The sequence below is a fragment of the Pimephales promelas genome, chromosome 19, assembly GCF_988280905.1.
Source record: "Pimephales promelas chromosome 19, fPimPro1.hap1.1, whole genome shotgun sequence".
Classification (NCBI taxonomy): domain Eukaryota; kingdom Metazoa; phylum Chordata; class Actinopteri; order Cypriniformes; family Leuciscidae; genus Pimephales; species Pimephales promelas.
The window spans coordinates 27591160-27613539 of NC_142787.1; the positions used below are offsets into that span (position 1 = coordinate 27591160).

At 36.0% G+C, this 22380-nt stretch overlaps 1 protein-coding gene across 1 annotated transcript; it reads left to right on the plus strand.

The window, feature by feature from the left end:
- Positions 1-1262: 1262 nt before the first annotated feature.
- On the plus strand, positions 1263-7883 carry snx12 (sorting nexin 12). The gene is made up of 5 exons (XM_089123602.1): positions 1263-1613; positions 2136-2231; positions 3117-3241; positions 3435-3525; positions 6977-7883. The coding sequence occupies exons 1-5, from the start codon at positions 1449-1451 to the stop codon at positions 7067-7069; spliced, it is 570 nt and encodes a 189-aa protein (XP_088979728.1). The 5' UTR covers positions 1263-1448; the 3' UTR covers positions 7070-7883.
- The last annotated feature ends 14497 nt before the right edge of the window (positions 7884-22380 follow it).

A 22380-nucleotide genomic window follows, 5' to 3' on the forward strand; every position in this document is an offset into this window, starting at 1 on the left:
ACAAAACGCACCATATAATAAAATGTTGAAAAACTTTAGGCCCATTTGAACATGCTACTTCATTAAAGGTTTATATATTGAAATTTAACAAATCTTAACTAAAATATAACACAATATAAAATAAAACTTATTTCACTTACGTAGCTAGGCCTACTAGATTAACTAAAACCAAAACTGAATAAAAAAAAACTATTAGGCCTACAAAACTGACAAAAATAACATTTTGTTTATGCTCCGCATCGTACCCAGATAGCAAACTGACATTGAATCAACGTGGAAATATGACATCGAAACAACGTTGATCTGACATTGTTTTGCTCATCGAATTAACGTTGAACCAACGTCAGATGCGTCATTCTTTCAAAACTAACGGAAAATCAACTTGAAATCAACGCGTTGTTTCAACGTTATGAAAGCAAACCAATTTTCGATTTCATTTAGCTTTGAAGAATGCCGCGTCTGACGTTGGTTCAACGTTAATTCGATGAGCAAATCAACGTTGTTTCAATGTCATGAGAGACGTCGTTTCCACGTTGATTCAATGTCAGTTTGCTAGGCTACTGTTAGAGATATTTGAAGGTTCAATTCTGTATTGTGTATAAGTTTTGTGTATTGTGTATTTTAAAAATGCCATATTGTGTACATTTTGTACTGTGAACGTTCTGTATTATGTAGCCAACCGTGTATTTTGTATTTTGTATATTTTATGTAGGCCTACCTGTCATGTCTGTCACTGTAGAGTTGCCTATTTATGTACCCAAGATTTTCACTACACTAAATAAAACTGGTTTAAAACTTAAGGGGTAAAATAAAGATATATGTTTTTGATCTATGTAGGCTATTTTTCTTTGGTACGTTAACATGTTTTAAAGCAGGATACTAGTAGTTGGGTAGTAGTAAGAAAATTCATCCATAAACATTTTCTACTCACGTAGCTGCCAAAGGCATATGCTCAACTTCAAAACGTGTAAAGTGTACTATACTTTTTAAAGTGTAAGAAAATGTTTGTTTTTGGCAATCTGAGCATTTTTTTTAATTAAAATCCAGACATTTCTGATCAATCCACACCTTTTTCCAGTCTCTCCTTATGTTATGAAATTTATTTTATGGAATCTTAAAGAGCCCACCCCCCTCACAGTCTTCTCAAATCTTATAGGTCAATCACCTGTCAGTCATCACAAAAACTAACTTCTATTGGCTAGCAGGGTGATGTAGGGTGGGTCATGAAGTACGTCTCCCAAGCTGCTGCACACACATATCATCGCATCGGGGAGAAACGCAGGATTTCCTGTGGTGTTGCTGAACTGGATACATTCAAGTTTTAGATTCGCAGAAGTATCTAGCCCAATTTTAACCTCCATCGATTTAATGTCTTAATCAAAACCATCTCATTCGTACGTGCCATAGACTACACCTCGACGTAGTTAGTCTGAAAAAAGTCGTCAAAAATGTCCGAACCCACAGTGGCCGATACTCGCCGGTTAAACTCCAAGCCGCAGGACCTGACGGACGCCTACGGCCCTCCCAGCAACTTTCTGGAAATCGACGTGTACGACCCGCAGACTATAGGAGTCGGCCGCAATCGCTTCACCACCTATGAAGTCCGGATGAGGGTAGGCTGGCCAGTGAATGAATGTGATTGTGTGTGTGTCTCATAGAGGCTACGGCTCGGTTCGGCCTAGTTAGCCTGCGCGCTAACATGCTAACTAACACCTCATTCGACGAGAGAAAGTCTTACCCTCGTCTGTTTTTTAAAAACATGGCTTAATTTTATGAATTGCCAGGCTTAGAGCTAATAGAACAAAGTTTTTTTTACTTATGAAAACCAGCTGGATTTAAGCAATTTGGACGGTTGAGATTGAGCTAATTTAGCTGTTGTTGTTATGTTAACGTCAACCATCAACAGCCGATTTGGTTATCTTGCATCTTAGCCATTAAGATAAACGTGGATGCTTTACTATTACAAATATATTATTTTATCAGATCAATAATGTCTTTCAAAGTATGTTAGGTGTATTCGAGAATCCCTTGCATCATCGCTTAACGTTACACACATACATACATTTATACACGCATATACATGCATATATACACACAATCATGTGACTTATTATGCTTTCTCCTTTGAAATCCAGACAAATCTTCCGATTTTTAAACTGAAGGACTCGTGTGTCAGACGAAGATACAGCGACTTCGAGTGGCTGAAGAATGAGCTGGAAAGAGACAGCAAGGTATGATATCCTGCAGAAAACATCTTGCATTGAACAAATGGTTGTCTTTACAGTGCAGAACATAAAAAAAATCATGTTCTGTGCAGAAATAAAAATATTTTGCGTAATGAAAAACGCTTTGAGAGACTTTATGTAGACACTGTAAAACCCCATATTTTAAGCCAGAAAAGTCTATTTTTAATGGATCAGACTTAACCTTTAGACTACATATTAATAAAATTGTATTTAAAAAAAGCTTTTTATATCATATTCGATACATCGGTCTTTTATGGATCATAGTGTTATATAGGACAATATAGAGTTCACACTCGAGAGACAAAATATTCAGAGCCCCAAATTGAGCAAAAATATGCAATTTTGTGCAGTTGCTGATATTTGTATGGTCAAAAAAGTGAGATGAAATTCTGCTAGCTTGTAATGTAAATCAATGATATATTTATAACTTTGAAGTAGACTACTTGCATATAAACGTCAGTTGTTATGCTATATCTCTCATTAATATGTCTTAGTAAGATGATATTTAAATGCTAAGGGCCAGATTTACTAAACTGGGTAAATTATAAATAAATATAATTTCATGATTCATTTACATACTCTTCTTCTATAAATTGTGTGTCTGAAAGGGAAACTCCTACAAATGCATATACAATAAGTTCAGCCGCAAAAATAACCCGGTCTACGACTTTCAGCGCTAAATGTATAATATATAGACGTATTTATAGAAATATTTAGACTTTATGTATGTAAATGTCTTTTACTTACTAAGTATAAATCAGAAGGCATGTAGAAGATTGTGTTTTACAGGTTTTTCAGCAACGCTTTAATCATTTTGAGCCATTAGAAATGAATTTATATATTTTTTAAATGTATGAAAATATCTCCTAGATTGTTGTGCCTCCATTGCCTGGAAAGGCATTGAAGAGACAGCTCCCCTTCCGTGGAGATGAGGGTATTTTTGAGGAGTCCTTCATTGAGGAGAGACGATCTGGGCTTGAACAGTTCATCAACAGGTTGGCCATCGAAATGATGCACAACGGACACTGCTAAATTATAAAAGTACAAGACGCCAGTTACTAATATTTGAGGGTCTGAAATAATTACACAAATTTATTATAATTGTTCCTTTTTTTTCCCCTTCATTTTCTGTTAAAGAGGCTTTTGATGGATTTCATACATTCATATTTCGCTCGTGTTCCCCTTCAGAATTGCAGGTCATCCTTTGGCCCAGAACGAACGCTGTCTTCACATGTTCCTGCAGGATGAAAGTATTGACCGGAACTACATTCCCGGAAAAGTACGGCAGTAGGGTTTTCCAAACTGGGAGGGTCTTCTTTCTTCAGTTGTCAGCTTCTAACTATCTGCAAACAGTGCAGAGTAACGGTTATTTTTACACCGAGCAAAATCTAGAAGAGTGATGAACCGTGCAGTACTTGGTTTTATTTAACAGATCATGTTTTGTACATGTTTCTGAGAGTTTCTCTTTACTCGCGCACACTTGTATTTATTTTACATCTATACAATGTACTTGTTTGTGTGTGTGCACGTATAAAATGATATAACTTTACGTTAAGCTGTAGCACTGTAAATCGAAGAGGGTTGGCTCATATATTTGTCCTCTCTAGCGACTGTTGATAGAACATGTGCTTTTTGATTTCGAAGAGTCGAGGTGTCATTCCAAATAGCGTAAATGCTTAAAACAACATTTAAGGAGTAGTTCACTTTTAAAAAAAAAAATGGTGATCATTTACTCACCCCCATGTCATCTAAGATGTCTATGTCTTTCTTTCTTCAGTCGAAAAGAAATTAAGGTTTTTGATGAAAACATTCCAGCATTTTTCTCCATATAATGGACTTCAATGGGAACCAAACGGTTCAAGGTCCAAGTGCAAACTGTTGAAAGGGCTTTAAACGATTCCAGACGATGAATAAGGGTCTTATCAAGCGAAACGATCGCTCATTTAAAAAAAAAACTAACCAAGTTTGAGTTTTATAAGCTCAAATGGTCGCCTTGCTCTGTTCTGTGATGCGCGTTCGTGACTCTCCTGTTTGAACTCGTTCATCAAAATGAACAAATCTTTTTCCAAGTCAATTCGTTCATTTCGTTCGTTGAATTAACCAAATGACATGAAAAAAGATTTGTTCATTTTGATGAACGAGTTTGAACAGGAGAGTCACGAACGCTCATCACAGACCATTTGAGCTTATAAAACTTAAACTTTGTTATTTTTTTTTTAAATGGGAGATTGTTTCGCTTGATGAGACCCTTATTCATCGTCTGGGATCATTTAAAGCCCTTTGAACAGTTTGCAATGAAACTGTCTTTTGGACCTTGCACCGTTTGGTTCCCATTAAAGTCCATCATTTGGAGAAAATCCTGGAATGTTTTCATCAAAAACCTTCATTTCTTTTCGACTGAAGAAAGAAAGACATGGACATCTTGGATGGCATAGGGGTGAGTAAATTATCAGCAAAAGTAGTTTTTTTTTTTAAAGTGAACTACTCCTTTAAAGGAGCAACGAAGAGCTGGATATTTGTAGCAGATCCGAAAAATGGTCATAAATATAAAGCATTACGCTGTTTACACAAAGCAGCAAGCTCAGAAAATGTCCTGGTGGCGTGTTTTAAATTAGTATTGTTAAGTCATACTTGTTTTTGTAGTCACGTGACCATCAGCAGGACTGTAAAGTACTAGTCAGTATTCAGAATCAAAACCGGAACTTGGTGATTTTGCTCCCTTAACCGTCCGATCCGTCTTTTGAATATAATTTGAATGGCCATGTTGTACGAGCATGTTGCTTTTCAATCTGATTAACTCTGTGAACGGACTTCAATGTTGTTCAGACAAGTGGATAATCAAGAAATTGGAGCCTTTTTATTCCTATTTTATGTGACAAGATTTGGTTCTGAGACTGTTTTTAAAGATTTATGCTTTTGTTCACAAAAGTTTTGGTGTTAGTAAAGAAATTAGTTCAAGTATATATTATTATACCCAATAATAGGCATTTAGGAGTTGGAAGAGGTATGTTCTAAAAACTGCTGTTGGGTTGAACTACTGTAATATTCCCTTCTTTTTAGACAATAATATGTCGTTTACTTGGGAAAACTCGAAATAAGTGCATGAGACCTGTGCACGTTTAACTCCAGGATGCGTTCTGAACATGTCGATCATGTGAAAGATTCAAAAACAGCTCTCTAAGAGAGGAGAAAATGTGTGCCGACTGTGGAAAAGTTGTCCTGCCAAAGTTTAGTCATTTTGCTCTGAATGACTCTATATTTAAGTTATCTTCTGTGTTCATCGATTTGTGCCTGTGACGTTTGTCTGTAAATAAAGTAAAACAAAATAGAGAACACCGGCTGGAGATTTTATAACACCAAAACATTTTTTTTCCCCCCCTTACTCTGTTTATTCTCTTCCATTTTAGGTGTGAATAAAGTAAGTTTTGTTTTTTACTCTCAGAATGTTGTCACTGATGTGGGGGAAACAACGTCTGCATGAATGCTAATGATCAAATTGGTTATATTGCAGGGAAATTGCTGTCATACTTACAAAACTCACTTTAATGTCGTCTTAAGTCTTGTCGCTTTGCAAATTTTGTTTTGCATCTGCTTGTCATGTCCTGACCAGTAAAACTGCTGTTGGCTGCATGTCTTGATCTGCATGCTTTGTGTTGTAAATTCCGGGTTTACACACACAACACTCGGACTGTTATTAAATTGATAGTTCACCTAAAAATTAAAATTCTCCTCATTAATTACTCACCCTCATGTCGTTCCAAAATAAAGATATTTTTGATGAAATCTCAGAGCTTTCTGAACCCCCTAAGACTGCAATGTTATTACCACTTTCAAGGCTTAGAAATGTAGTAAAGACGTTGTCCATGTGACTACAGTGCTTCAACCTTAATGATATGAAGTGAAAGCGAGTTCATCAAAAATATCTTCATTTGTTTTCTGTATATGAATGAAGGTCTTAAAGGGATGGTTCACTTTGAAATTAATAAATTTTTGGTATGTTTAAGCTTATCTTATCCAAGATGTAGGTGTCTTTGTTTCCGCAGTGTTTTCAATTTTGATATTTTAGGTCAAACCGTTCTTGTCTATCAGTCATATAATGGAGGTCTATGGTCACCACTTCAAAGAGCATGCACAGAGAAGTCCAAATTAAACATGATTTAATGACTCGTAAATGTAAGTACACATTGATGGCTTACTGAGAGCGGTTTGTGTGCGAAAACAAACAGTATTTAAATCGCTTTTACCCACAAAGCACCCGTGCCTTAAGATCACTTGAACGTGGCTGTGGTTACAAGGGTTAAAAACGATATAAATCCTGTTCCGTTTTCTCACACAAACCGCTCGTTTCGTGTCTTAGGCCATCAATGTGTACTTACATTTACGAGTCATTAAATCATATTTAATTTGGACTTCTCTGTGCATGCTTTTTAAGGTGGTGACCATAGACCTCCATTATATGACTGACAGACAAGAACGGTTTGACCTAAAAATACTAAAATTGAAAATACTGTGGAAACAAAGACACCTACATCTTGGATGCCCTTGACGTAAGCTAAAACATACCCAAAAAAGCAAACTATTCCTTTAAGTGTGGACTAATCCTTTAACGTTATCCAATCAAGTTTTTGTCCAGAATAATAGAACGAAAGAGGCACCATTGTTTGCACTAAGTGCATTTGTTCTGTCAAGATCTCTAACCGTGTTCATGTCTTTTGGCCTGTGATCCAAAGGTTTTGGTAAACCCCCTCCCTGTCCTGGACCCATCTGCTCTACCAGCTCTTTTCTGCACATCAGTCAAAGCCTTTCACAGCTGCTGTCCATGATACCCTGTACATATTTCTGTTCTCAGATAGAACTTAACTACAACATCTATTTCTCCCTGAGGATGAACTCAACTTTATGCTGTATTTAAACCTCATGCACTCATTTTGTGGAAACATGCTCTTTTTTTTTCTTTTTTTCTTTTTTGCCTGATTTTTAAACAAATATGTTACTTTAAAAATAGTATTGTGTGTATTCTGATTTAAACCTTTCAGGCCACCCGCCCATTTTTCTCTTTAGTAAATAAATAAAAAGGAGATTTTGGTCAGGCCGCTTTGACATTCCTCAGTGTATTCTAAATTAAAAGTCTAATGAGATTCATTTGATTTAAAGCAACAGCTTCGATCCTAAAGACGAGTGACATCACGTTGAGTAGTTCCATCTAAAATCCAGAGAACAATTTTTATCATACTAACTCGTCAAATGTAGCACTTAAGAAACTAAAACTGGGATTGGCTCTCGACAACGTCTTCCTTTACATTCCATATATCATTTGTATCATTTTGATTAAATATGTTATAATAACAAGGCTTTTGCAACAATTTGAATTGTATTTTCCTTTGTTTATTACAGTGTAATGAGTCAAGCTTTGGGAATGTATATATTCAATCACTGTGAAAAAACTGAATTTCATTATGACAAAATGTGTTACATCTGCTGTTATGTTTTATATATGCCATCTCGCAAAATGAATTATTTTATTTTCTGGCTCTTTCCATTCTGGTTATTTTCAGGACTGTGTGTAAAGAAAAGGGCACTAATTGATTTTTAAACCGACAGCCATCCTTTCTACCCATGAATAAACGCTATCTGTCTCATTCAATGGATTCTCTCATTCTGTTCGATTAAACCATTTATATTTTATAGTTAATCGAATGTAAATCTTATAGTTTGTAATTGTAAATACATATATATGTGTGTATAATATATGTGCATCCACATCTCGACATATTTGTAAGTTCGTTTTAATACTGCAATTCAATGAACGGGTCAAAAAGGCTGTTGTTTTCTTGAAGAACCACGAGGTGGCAGCGCTGCAGAAAGATGTTGTATGAATGAGAAATTACTCATCAATCAGTATCATTCCAGAATATAAACACGGTAATATTTTTAATTACACTAAATTAATATTTTTAATTAATTTCATTTAATTCTTGATATCAACAGTTAAATTCTTGATATCAACAATTACATTTTTGATATCAAGAATTCATATCCTGCGAATGATTAAAAGTCAAAAGGGCCATTCCCAGGATACAAATTGTTAATATCAAGAATTATAGCTTTTACTAGTTGAAATTCAACTGTTAATATCAAGAATTATAGTTTTTACAAGTAAAAATTGAATTGTGGATATCAAGAATTACAATTTTTACTAGTTGAAATGTAATTCCTGATCTCAAAAATTACCATTGTTACTATTAGAAATCGAATTCCTGATATCAAAAACTATTATTTTAACTAGTGAAAATGTAATTGTTGATATCAACAATTCATATCCTGCGAATGATTAAAAGTTAAAACGGCTTGCCATAGAGGGAAAGTGTCATCGAGCCAGCAGGTAAAGTCTACCTAAATGAGCCGGTCATGTAAGCTGTTAAGCGCTGCTTGAATGTGGATAAACTGACACCATTCTTACAACTGGTAGAAGAAGCGTGCTGAGAGGATAATTATGTTCCTCATGGCATTTAGATCTTGGATATATTCGCTAATAGTTGAGTCTAATAGGCGGTGTGAGTCACATGGACAAACAAGCTGAATGAATTAATTAATTAATTTTATTTATTTAATTAATTTATTTGATTTCGAGCAATATCGGTAAGTCAGACACGGACTGTTACATTGAAAAAAAAAAAAAAAAAAAAAAAACAAGAAAGAAAAACAAAGGCTACTTCCTCAGACTCCAAGGTCCTGTATTACTCTGATTTGAGGAAAAAGTGGACTTGCATGTTCAAGATATTCAGCCTACGTAGCCGTTTTAAGTACGGTAGAATCAGGGAACAGAACAAGGTACGGAATGTATTGTAATAAAGGACATTTTGGAGACTTCCAAAAGGTTTCTGTGTCCGATGTGAGTTTTCCAAGTTAATTATTCTCTATTGTTACGCTTAAAAGTGTTATTTCAGAAACATTGTCGATTTGTAGACCATCTCAATCATCTTTTTCCTTTTTTTTAAATATGATTGCCAAATAATATGGCTATAGTTTGATTAAAGTTTAAAGATAAATTTATATCTATCATTCCATTTTTTAAATATCCCTTAGTTCAGTATTTACTACACCAACCTTATCATAAGTGTCATCACAGTAGAAAATGTTGGTGTCATCTGCAAACAAAACACACTTGATATTGACCCCTGGGGGACACCACACGAAATTACACTATAGTTCGATGAGAATGTGAGAACCTACCCATCTGCACATATTGCATTCTGTCACTTAAAGGGACAGAATGCACTACTCCACTTTTTTTGGAAATAGGCCTATATGAAGTCAATGGGACCAGAAACGTTCTGGTTACTGATATTCTTCTAAATATCAGAAAATCGGCTGAATGGACTCGAAAATAGTAAAACCCAACTGTTTAACTCTGGGGGAGTTGTAAAATGAGCCTATTTCCAAAAAAGTGAAGTATCCTTTTAAATAAATCTTTACCCTTTCCAGCCACCCCTCCCTCGTATCCCACAGGCTACCTTTCTTGTTTCTTAGTATTGTTTCTTAAATTTTTTTATTGTCCAGTGCGTTTGATAACTTTTCTATTGCATCAATTAAAGCCATGTAGATCTAGATGTAGTTTAAGTTTTCACTGTAAACTTTTGATTATTTTAAGTAATAGTATTTTATTGTAATAGCCCATTGTACTTTATGAATTAGGCTGTAATGGAATGCTTAGGCTTAATCCTTTATTTACAGTCATTTTGTTCTCACTTTGTGAAAAGAGAGCTATCAGTAGGCCTAACACCCATTCTCACAAACACCGCAAAGGATATCCATGAAGTCACACTTTTAATAGACTTCATCTAACTGAAGTAGGAGCAGTTTGGAAACGAGTTTGTGCATAACGCATGACTGGCACATTAGTCCGTGAAGTGGAAGCTAAATGAGATTTTTTGATGCCTACTCAAACTGACCGAAAGTGAAAGCCCACAATGCTTTCTTTGATGCACAGACTTTAACCCTCTCTATGAAAACATGCTAAAAGGAGCAGCCAAATGGACAGAAGTGAGATTACAAATGCTTTGTTAACTCTGAAACTGCATGAGATCACAGAATACAAGGCTGTGACCTGCTTTCCACCGGTTACCATTGTTTTATGACGGTTCAGCCAACTTGACGGGATGGAAAAAGATTAAACGAGAATCGCGGATATGCACCAGACATTTTGTCTGGACGGGAACCAACAATGTTTACTCTTAATAAAAGGTAGATCCACATGTTTCCTGAACATGCACGCTATCAATTCGGCTCTCAAAAGAGGGGGGTGAGTGGTCCAAGTCCAAGTCCAACCCTACGAGGTCCAAGTTCATTTCTTGGAAAAGTTTCTGATTAAGTCTATGTTTCAGCGGATAATGGGCCCCCTGCTTAGGAGAGCAATCTGAACTTTACCAAGGCCGACGGGAGGAGATTTATTTTACAACAACAGAGCCTCCTCATACAGCAACCACACCACAGAAAGACATCCCACATTTAAGTTTATTTTATTTAACGGCAAAGCTAAAGCTAAACTGGGATTACCTAATGTCTCTTCATGTCGGAACCTTCTGATTTTCTCCATAAATAAAAATAAATATATTGCTGTGGAAATAAAAAGAGTATATACTTAGTGCACACAAGGTTGATTTGTACACTAATGAGGTTATGCTCAAGGACACTGAAGCCATTCTCATTTTGGTATTTAGGTATTTGGGTAATGTCTAGTTTACACTGAGTCCATAAATTAGGACTGGGACACACCCTGAAACTTGCCACCTAATAATGACAATTACATTCAGCCGCAGCTTTGAAGCAACTATATAAAATCACCTAAGATTAGATTAAACTTGTCATGCATGAGTCAGAGGCTCTGTAAATAAAGGTAAATCTGATTTTAGTTGCTTCAAAGCTGGAGCTAAATTGAATCGACAAGTTTCAGGGTGTGTCCTGGAGCCCGGAGCTGCAAAGAAGTAGTTTAGAGAAAACAATGTAAAACTAACAAACAAACACAAATAAGAAAATGATAAAAATAAAATTAAAGGAGTAGTTCACTTTTAGAAAAAAACTTTTGCTGATAATTTAGTCACCCCATGTCATCCAAGATGTCCATCCATGTCTTTCTTTCTTCAGTTTTGGATGAAAACATTCCAGGATTTTCTCCATTTAATGGACTTCATTGGGAACCAAACAGTTCAAGGTCCAAATGAGAGTTTCAGTGCAGCTTCAAAGGGCTTTAAACGACACCAGACGATGAATCTAGTCTAGTCTTATCTAGTGAAACCATTTAAAAATAAATAAAATAGTTTAAGTTTTATTAGCACAAATGCTTGCCTTGCTCTGTTCTGTGATGAGCATTTGTGACTCTCCTGTTCAAACTCGTGAATCAAAATGAACAAATCTTTTTTCGAGTCATGACTCGAAGGGACCCTTATTCATCGTCTGGTGTCTCATCGTCACTGAAACTCTCAGTTGGACCTTGAACCATTTGGTTCCCAATGAAGTCCATTACATGGTGAAAATCTTGGAATGTTTTCATCAGAAACCTTAATTTCTTTTCAACTGAAGAAAGAAAGACGTGGACATCTTGGATGGATGACATGGGGGTGAGTAAATGATCAGCAAATGTTTTTTTTTAAAGTGAACTACTCCTTTAAAGTTTATCTTTGACATGAACATTTTGTACACTATGGGCATTGATCTTTTTTTTTTTTGCATCAAAGTTAGTTACCAATAAAATCTTGACTGTCCCTTGTTTTTATCAGCAGGCCTACTTATTCATCAATACTTAGGCTACTGCTTTACTTTAACTCAAGTAGCCTATGTTTTGGCAAGTTCTTTATTTACTAGTCATGTAATTGGGGGGGATTTGTTGAGTTCTGATGGCTTAGCGTGTTTTACGTAGTTTTGACGATATGAAAGTGAATCATTTACTAAATACTATAGATTTTCACGTTGGTGGTGGGGGGAGTTGCGAATGAATGGAAACCCTCTCAAACTCGAGGCTGATTGTACTTCAGCGGATGGCGACACGGTTTGTTTACCCTACGTCATCGGAAGCTCACTGGTGATTGGTCAGCGTCAAAACGTAAAGACTGAAGCTGAGGATGAAGAGCGATCACCCACACACGGTCAGCCAGACTAGGTAAATACAAGAAACTGAAGTAATCGGCACCGTCGCGTCAGAAACCAAGAGGTAACTTTTCTCTCTTCTGCATATAATAGATATTGGCTTTTAATATAACAAATAAGACCGTTTCAGTCCATCTTGACTGCAGAATGTGCATTAGTGCACCGGTAAAATATACAGTATGATGCAATCGAACTAACAGTTACTGCATGAAATAATCTTCACAAATTAACCTACAGCACCGACATTAACGCGAGCCTATCAGTATTTGCATTTATTAGACCGACGTTATATGGTAAGAAAAAAAATCTAACCTTATATGTTTTAGAATGTAGGGTAACATTATGTTATATTGGACTAGCTAGTGCACTCTGCTAAACAAGAAACAGCTGATTTATGTATTTATAATTAATTTATCATTCTACGAAATAAATGCAATTATGTTTGCTAATAAGGTTACTGTGTGCTACGGTTTCAGACTTTTATATTTATTTTATTAACCATTCATTATTATATCGATTTTATAAAATTACATTTAATGACATACCACAAATTATATTCCCCATCTCTTATTCTATTATTGTGCAGGTTTATTATTTGAAGAAGTAAGTTAATTCATGTGTGCCTTAGCGAGCTAAGAAGAACCATGGCATATCCACTGGCTCTGGGAAGAACGAACACCCCTAATTTAAATGTTATTCAAATTGTCTGTTTAAATGTATTACATGCCTCGGGTTTGTTCCCTGCATTTGCTGTATTTTAGATTTGTTTCGTAAAACGTCGTGTTTTAGTCTCGAAGCGTCGTGTTTTCATTCATTCACTCGACACGAGTTCCCGCTCATCATAGACGCACGTTACTAATGATGGCCGGAAGTTGTAGTTGTATCTGTTGTAAGAGTTGCATCAGCCCAGAACTGACTGACTGGTACCAGTTCAGACTGGCCAGATCTCACATTTAACAATTATGCTGTTTGAATAATACGTCAGAAGGGTAGCTTATTCATCCCTCGACGTTAATTGCATTGTGTTTGTGTTGGCATATCATATATTGGCTATCTATAAAATAGTCTTATATATATTGTAATTTACTCTGCTAAACAAAATCCATTTTAAGGTAATTTCTGTGTTTTGGAACGCATCTGCATCAGATTTTTTATATTTATTTTTTTTACAGCTTTTAAACGACTTTTTAGACTGCTATAACAGAAAACGTATTATGCATATTATGTATACAATTAAATAATATGTTAATTATCATTATTATTACTACATATTGACTACAAAAATAAAGATATATATATATATATATATAATGTATTAAATAATAATTTATTAAATAATAATTTAAATACTTGACCTGTGAACACCATTGTTTCCTGTTTAATGGACAGTGGTGTAGTCACATTGTTGGGTACTATTTTTTAGTGATCAGCCAACATCGGTAGTCCTAATAGCACCAATACATTTTACGTCTATATATGAAGAGTTCAGATGCAAAAGCCTCTAAGTGCCATTTGAAATTTTCTTCTACAATGATGATTTTTATCAAACTTGTATATCTAAGTTCAGTAATTTCACTTAAATGACAATTAATAGGTAATCCTCTTTGCCATTTAAGTGAAATCACTGAACTTAAATATACAAGCTTGATAAAAATGATCATTCTAGAAGAAAATTTCAAATGGCACTTAGAGGCTTTTGCATCTGAACTCTTCATATAGTGTGTAGATAGAACCCGTCCTGATTATATATCATTTTAAAAATCATCAAAATGGTTACATAAATCAAAATTATTATGAAACAAAAGCCAAAAGCAATTATGTACAGATAGTAGTTCTGTCTACTCTGCACTTCTTGGCTCATCTCTTGTATTCATTAAATTCATCTCTTATTATGGGCTCCATTTGAAGTTATCTGCATTGTTCACACAAGTATGAGGCATCTCTGCTCATTTTGGCTAAACAGAAGTGTATCCCTCTGCAAAACAAATAAGAGAGCACAACGCTGCATGACAGGGGTGCAAAAAAAAGTTATTGGAGGGCCACAGCCTGGCAGAGTTTAGCAGCAGCCTTAATGAAACACCTGATCCATATCATCAAGTTTCTCAGGCTTATTTGGAAACCACAGGTATGTGTGTTGGAACTGAACTTCAGGGCTGTGGCCCTCCAGGAATTTAGTTTTGCACCCCTGCTGTATGATTTCTAGAGCTGATATGGGCTAATTTGATTAGCAGAGTGATGTACGCTTCATCATGATTGCATCATTTCTAGGTATAATAAGATGCATTTCATATAATGTATGACGCAATGCCAGCTCGAGATTGCATCATTCATTGTTTTGCCTAAAAAGCAGGAACTGTCCAATCCCAGTCATAGATTTATTCATAGACCCATGCCGTTTTACATGAAGGGAAGACGCAGATGTTTCCCTGCTGTTTGGCCTCTTATTTACACTCCGGCCAAAGTGGAGATTTCTGATAACGCCGGTTATGGGTTGCCATGTCAACTGGGAGAAATAGGATTTTAGGTTCTCAAACGTCTCATTATGCAGCAGAAAATGCTTAACGTCATGTGAGAGCCCTGTGTTTACATTTTGTTTGGCTACTAATCATGGATGCTGTTAAGGTGGTACTCATTTTTACTTTAGTGCAAACTTGCGTTGTAGTCTAAAGCGACATTAAGTAACTCAACTTCACTGTCTGTCCGCACAAACCATAGACCGTAAAAGAAATGGACTCAGCGACCCCATAAGACTTCAACGGAGAAAAGTGAAGCCCATTAGAAGCACTCACTTCCTGATGCCTGAGTGCACTGCGTAGGCTCAAACTGAACTTGACGACGTAGATGTGACGTTAGTAAACTGTCCGACAGGTGTAAGTCTTCTAGTAGCTGTGCCAAGACAAGTCTGAATTGAAATCTGAAACAAATCCGTTGTTGAAATATTTTGTCCCGTTGATTCTATGGGCTTCTCCCTTGACTTTATACCTTCACGTCCCCTGATTGCCTCAGACAGTAAAAGATTGCCTGCGAGCTTCTTTTCCTGTCTATACCGTAATTTCTCTACTGTGCGACAGAGAGTCCCGTGGTTATGACGCAATTCGTTAGCCTAATTTTACAAAAACAGCTTCTACGGCATAACGTAAGATACAAAGTAATAAATGAATGGGAGTCAATGGAATGCTAACTGCAAGTGATGGTCTGCTACAATGGCGGCCCTCAGAGGATGCTTCGGCTTTCGGCTGATGGATTACCCCCTTGACGCAAACAAACCTCGCGCCATATTTGTTGTTTTGAAAGGAACAGGAAGTCACTGGTGTTATTTGTTGTTGTCAATTCTGAGGATTCTGAATGGCTAGCATGGCTTTATCCTTCTCCCTACACTGCCGCCCATAGTTTTGGCATAGTTTTGATGGCGCTCAATGGCGTATTTATGCGGGTTGATGTAAATGACTATATATATATATATATATAAGATATTTAAATTAGGGCTGTCAAACGATGAATCGCGATTAATCACATCCAAAATAAATGTTTGTGTTGTGCATTGTGTATAATTATTATATATATATAAATACACACACATGCTTGTGTATATATTTAGGAAATATTTTCATATATATACTGTATATAGATTTATATATAATTTATATTATATAGAAATATAAGTATTTTATATATAAATTATTTTTTTTTCTTAAATATACTTGCATGTGTGTGTGTATATATATATATATATTAAAAAAATTATACACAGTGCACCCACATATATTATTTAAACACAAACTATTTTGGATGCGATTAATCGCGATTAATCGTTTGACAGCACTAGTTATTTTATGTTTAAGATAAAACAAACATCAAATTTCACATCATTAGCTGTTACATTCACATACAAGCCTATGAACAGTGTAGGAAAACTAATACTGGCTTTTGGATGTTGAAAATATCGATTCTTGGTTTTTGTGAATCGATTTTGAATTGACCACATTTTGAAAAAACGATAAGTTGAAAAATCAAATATTTTTGCCCAACCCTAGTAATGTGGGACTGGGTGGAAACACACGGAGCGAAACAAAAATAGACATTCCGACATATTTCAAAGTAGAATAACTGGCTATTGTGCTTGCAAGTTTTTGAACTTACTCACACAAGATCACGACATTCGCTAACCATCCATCCAATCAATTCCTAATTGTGAAAACCTCAAGCTTGTTCAGTTTGATGAAGCATCTCTGGTATCTGTGAAGCTGTGTGATGGCATTAAGCCAGCTATGTGAGGTTCCCAGGTTCATTCACAGCGGCATGTGCCTAAAAAAGTCTGTTTCATAACCATGAACAGTTCAGTTCTCTCAAAGAATGAAGTTCTCATGCTGGTTTCTGCTCGTAATATGGCACCAGTGTCCAGTGGATCCTGTGGATCCTTCAACAGATTCGTAGTATCTTCTTCCTCAGCGGCATGTCTTGTTGTTTGACGTGAGAAGATATATATTCCCGTTCTGTGTTTATATGCACTGCATGTAGGCTATGAAATGTCCATTTACCCACAGATATCAGTTCATGTTTATAGGTCTTATCAGTCTACTAAATCAAATACAACGTTATTAGAGTGATCAAGAAGTAATACTGACCCTGATTTAGTAAGAACCTGAGCCTGGGAATGATTGTTCCTACAAGGATTTTGCAAATCCCATTATGGGGAGCAACATTAATAAGACTGAGTAGGCATTTAATATCTTTCAGTGGTCAAAGGGATCATCAATCATGTCACAAATGGTTTAGAGTATGTAATTGGCCAGTTTAATTTTTGGGGGGAAATTCTACTGATTTAACCTTAAATAGGGGGTTAGTGGGCGGGTTTGTATTGAAAGTTCAGATTGGGCAAACACATTTACTGAGTTGTAGCAGGACAAATCCGTTCTGTGGAAAAGATAACAAAAACAACACCTAATGTAAACCAATAGAAGTCCTTACTCTCCTCCTGTTAAGAAGGTTAACCAGTTGGCGGGTCTTTATGTAAGCCTCTTAGAATCCAGTTGAGTATTTATTTTGAGAAAAGCCCAATGAGTCACTTCAAAACATCTACTTAACATCTCACTCATCAATGGGTTACATAAACCCTTAATAGACATAATGATGACTGCTGTTTCCTCATGAATGAGTCTGTGCATTCATTGAAGGGCTGTCAAACGATTAATCGCATCCAAAATAAATGAACTGTGTATAATTATTTGATATATATATATATATATATAAATACACACACATGTTTGTATATATTTAAGAAATATTTCATGTATATACTGTATATAGATTTATATATAATAAATTTATATTATATATAAATTAAGGCTGTCAAACGATTATTCGCATTCAAAATAAAAGTTTGTGTTCACATAATATGTGGGTGTACTGTGTATAATTATTTTGTATATATATAAATACACACACATGCATGTATATTTAAGAAAAAATATGATTTATGTATAAAATATTTATATTTATATGAATTATATATAAATCTATATACAGTATATACATGAAAATATTTCTTAAATATACACAAGCATGTGTGTGTATTTATATATATATATATATATATATATAAAATAATTATACACAGTGCACCCACATATATTATGTAAACACAAACATTTACTTTGGATGCGATTAATCGTTTGACAGCCCGTTTTGACATCGTTTGACAATCGTTTGATATATAAATAATATTTTTTCCTTAAATACACAAGCATGTGTGTGTATATATATATATATATATATATATATATATATATATATATATATATATATATATAATAATTATACACAGTGCACCCACATATATTATGTAAACACAAACATTTACTTTGGATGCGATTAATCGCGATTAATCATTTGACAGCCCGTTTTGACATCGTTTGACAATCGTTTGATATATAAATAATATTTTTTCCTTAAATATACATGCGTGTGTGTATTTATATACTATACATACAAAATAATTATACACAGTGCACCCACATATATTATGTAAACACAAACTTTTATTTTGGATGTGATTAATCGTTTGACAACCCTACAACATTGTTCCTAAAGTGTTGCACTAGTGTACTTCTAGTGTTCAAGCTAAAGTGGGCCAATGACATTATACTTTGTTTTGTTTTTTTATCCCAGCTATTAATTTGTTAAGTTGCTGCCTTCAATTTTTAAGTACAATCAACTTGGATGTTTAAGTCTTTTCAAAATGTTCATAAATACAATATATTTATATATATTTCATTAACCCACGTCAAGTGTAGCCAAATCAGAATGTCACAATAAAATGTGTAGGTCTCGTTGGTGTGCCAGTTTCCTCAGGATAACAGACGTCATGGCATTCATGCATTTCTCATGGCCAGATCAAAAGCCTTACAGATTTAATTTCGCCTACGTGTCACCCATACCTCGTGGAGAGCACAAGAAAGAGATTAGCACTGCCGCCCTCGTTGTGGCCTATCATAGATGTGTGTGCACTGTACGGCCCGAAAAGTATCTCCTGCTGGGGATTTAGGGAATATTTTCAAGGCAACTGATATATCGAAGCACACAAGGTCAACGCTCCAAGTTACCTGGTACAAAGGAAGACGATTCCAGACTGCTAGATATATCATTGCCACATTACTATGCTGTGAGTGTACGTATATTAGTTTCATGATAACAAAAAGCAGTGAGCAGTGAAAGAAAGCAGCCATTGTGTGCGTTGTGTAAGACCACAACTGTGGCTTAAAGTTCTGAGCTGTTGCCCGGACTGAGCTTGATTCAACCCGCTAAGAATCTTGCCAGCTGCTGTGCCAAGTGAAACAAACCACCTTACAGATAAAAAGAGTCTATTTCAGCCCGTCTATTGTACAGTGAATTACAGGGATGTTATTGTTCCCCCACCTCCTCTGTCCTCTTTGTCAAATCTGTCTTTGATCCAGGACACCGGAGTCTTTGCGAGTATTTCCACAACTTTCATAAAGCCATTTTTAGCGATTTCATTGTTCTAGTTTTTTATTTTTTTTTATATAATTGTTGAGTAATTGATCTCTGCCGTGGGATAGGAAGTCGAATCATCATGGCAGTGTGTGTGAAATGTAAGATTGCGGTTGTCAACAGTTGCTTCATGTTCCAACTTGCTTCTGTTTCATTGCATCAGTGTTTGGTTTTGATAGCTGTTGTTACATCTCAAGGTTTTTTTTTTTTTTGTGACCTTGTTCGTGCTTGTGTTTCCAAATCATTTCTGTTAGACATCACTGTAAACGTCAGCAGTGAGAACGATGACCTAGGTAAAGAACTGCGAGGAACGTCAACAGTGCACTACGGTACTGCTGCTGGCTCAGACATAAACATGACCGTGTAACATGATGAGCAAGCAGGCCTGCTTTGGAATCAGACAGCTCCGATAAGGAGTCGAGCGGGTCAATATGATACGGGTTCACACAGAACATTGTGGATCTTGTCGGTAGAGTGCAAAAGTCAGTTTTACATGTAGTTATAATTGAGCGACAGCAGGTTTTTGTGTAGTCGAGCTGAAGTCTCACCCAGACAGCAAACTGACATTGAATCAACGTGGAAACGACGTCTCTCATGACATTGAAACAAGGTTGATTTTGCTCATCGAATTAACGTTGAACCAACGTCAGACATTCTTCAAAGCTAAATGAAAATCGAAAATTGGTTTGCTTTCATAACGTTGAAACAACGTTGATTTCAAGTTGATTTTCCGTTGGTTTTGAAAGAATGACGCGTCTGACGTTGGTTCAACGTTAATTCGATGAGCAAAACAATGTCAGATCAACATTGTTTCGATGTCATGTTTCCACGTTGATTCAATGTCAGTTTGCTATCTGGGAAAGCAGTGTTTCCCAACCCTGTTCCTGGCGGCGCACCAACACTGTGCGTATTCTTTTCCCAATTCCCATACTATCCGTCCTAAATAGTATTCGAAAATAGAATTAGTACGTCCCAAATCGTAGTATGTTGAAATTAGTGTTTCAAAGATACCCGGATGGTCTACTTTTTCCAGTCAGAATCCGAAGTGTAGATCGATGCACACTCTAACGGCTGATATTGCCCACAAACCATTGCGCGTTGGACGAGAATTCGGTTAGAACTACAAACGCGAGTAAAAAGTGTTAAAAAAACTACAGACACGTAGTCGATATGGAGGACGCGGGAGTCCCCGTGGTTGTGTAGAGAGGTTTAGATAAAGAGTTTTGAGTGATTAATTATCAGTATCTAACCTGACGAAAATGAATTTATTCAATGTTGTCCACATTATATTGCATTTGCAGCAGCATTGTGAACTTTTGTAAAGACACGTTTAGCCATTACGTTTTAAATGATTCATTATATTCAAATTGCAAACACGAGGAGAGCATGAAAGACCCACAACTGGCAGATGAACGTGCTCTCCGAAACGGTAGGAAATAAAATTAGATAGAATGGAGGATTTTAACTGTGACAAGATGATTGACAGGGCAGTTTACGGTGACAGGATCCACCCAGCACGCACAGAGCCATCCGTTGAAGATGACGTGAAAGTATGTCCCAAACCTTGCCTACTCTTTTGTTACACACTCAAAAGTATGTACTTTTTCCTCACAAAAAGAGTACATACTTTTAGGGCGTGGTATAAGTAAGCGAATTGGGACGCAGCATGGGTCTCCCTAATCAAACACACCTGATTCAATTCATCAACTCATTAACCCATATGATTATGAGCTGATGAGTTGAATCAGGTGTGTTTAATAAGGGAGACAAAGAATACGCGCAGTGTTGGTGTGCCGCCAGGAACAGGGTTGGGAAACACTGGTCTCTAAAGAATAAAATGACACAAAGAGCATGCACAGAGAAGTCCAATTAAACATGATTTAACGACTCGTAAATGTAAGTACACATTGATGGCCTAAGACACAAAACGAGCGGTTTGTGTGAGAAAACGAACAGTATTTATATCGTTTCCACCTCTTGTTACCACAGCCACAAAGCGCCCACGCCCTCAGATCCCTTAGACGTGGCTGTGATTACATAAGGTAAAAACGATATAGATAGTGTTTTTCTCACACAAACCGCTCGTTTCGTGAAGGAAAACAAGAACGGTTTGACCTAAAAATATCAAAATTGAAAATACTGCGGAGAAAGAGAACCTTTCAACATCTTTATGGAAATGACTGATAAAGTAAGATGCTTTTTATTTTACAGACCATATTTAAATCTATATGTGATATGGGGCATTATTAGAAAATTATTTGGTCCCAGCAATGCAACAGCAGGCAGGGATGGGGAATCAAGTAACCAATTCTTCCGGAGTTAATTCCCCACAGGGGTCAATAGGTCAAAAACAAACGGTCAGTTCTAGAACACAAAGCATCAACAGGTCAAAAACAGAATGTCAAAATAAACGATTATACCGCCATGTAGCACCACATGTTCTGTAATAGAAAGGCCACCAGGTCAGAAACAAAATGTCAAAATAAATGATTATACCCCTGGGTAAGATGGTCTAAACTTACTGTCAGAATGAATGATTATACACACCATGGATACACACACATGTTCTGTAAAAAAAAGGTCTATAGGTCAAAAACAAACTGTCAGTTTGATCGATCGCTAGATCAAAGGTTAATCGATATTTCAGAGATGGAATGTCAAGGTCGAACTACTTCGAAGATGGAATCCGGAAGGTCAAAGGTTAGCTCCGCCCACCTGTCAATCATAGGGCAATAAATCATTTTGACACAATGTGTAGGATTAGGACTACTATTCATAATTATATCGGCGATTACGGTTATTCAACAAGTATGCAATAAATTGATTTGAAAGTAACAGCGAGTGAATTATAATATTACAAATTATTCTCATTTTAAACAAATTTTTCCACGACCGTTTTCAACATTGATAATAACAATAAGAAATGTATCTGAATGTTTCACAAGAGTATGGTAGTGTTATTTTTAAAATATATATTATATGA

Excerpts from the sequence above, each read along its gene's own strand:
- snx12 (XM_089123602.1), top strand. The coding sequence starts at position 1,449 with ATGTCCGAACCCACAGTGGCCGATACTCGCCGGTTAAACTCCAAGCCG. Across the intron at positions 2,232-3,116 it reads AGCTGGAAAGAGACAGCAAG|ATTGTTGTGCCTCCATTGCC; the intron begins GTATGATATCCT and ends AATATCTCCTAG. Across the intron at positions 3,526-6,976 it reads GGAACTACATTCCCGGAAAA|GTTTTGGTAAACCCCCTCCC; the intron begins GTACGGCAGTAG and ends TGTGATCCAAAG.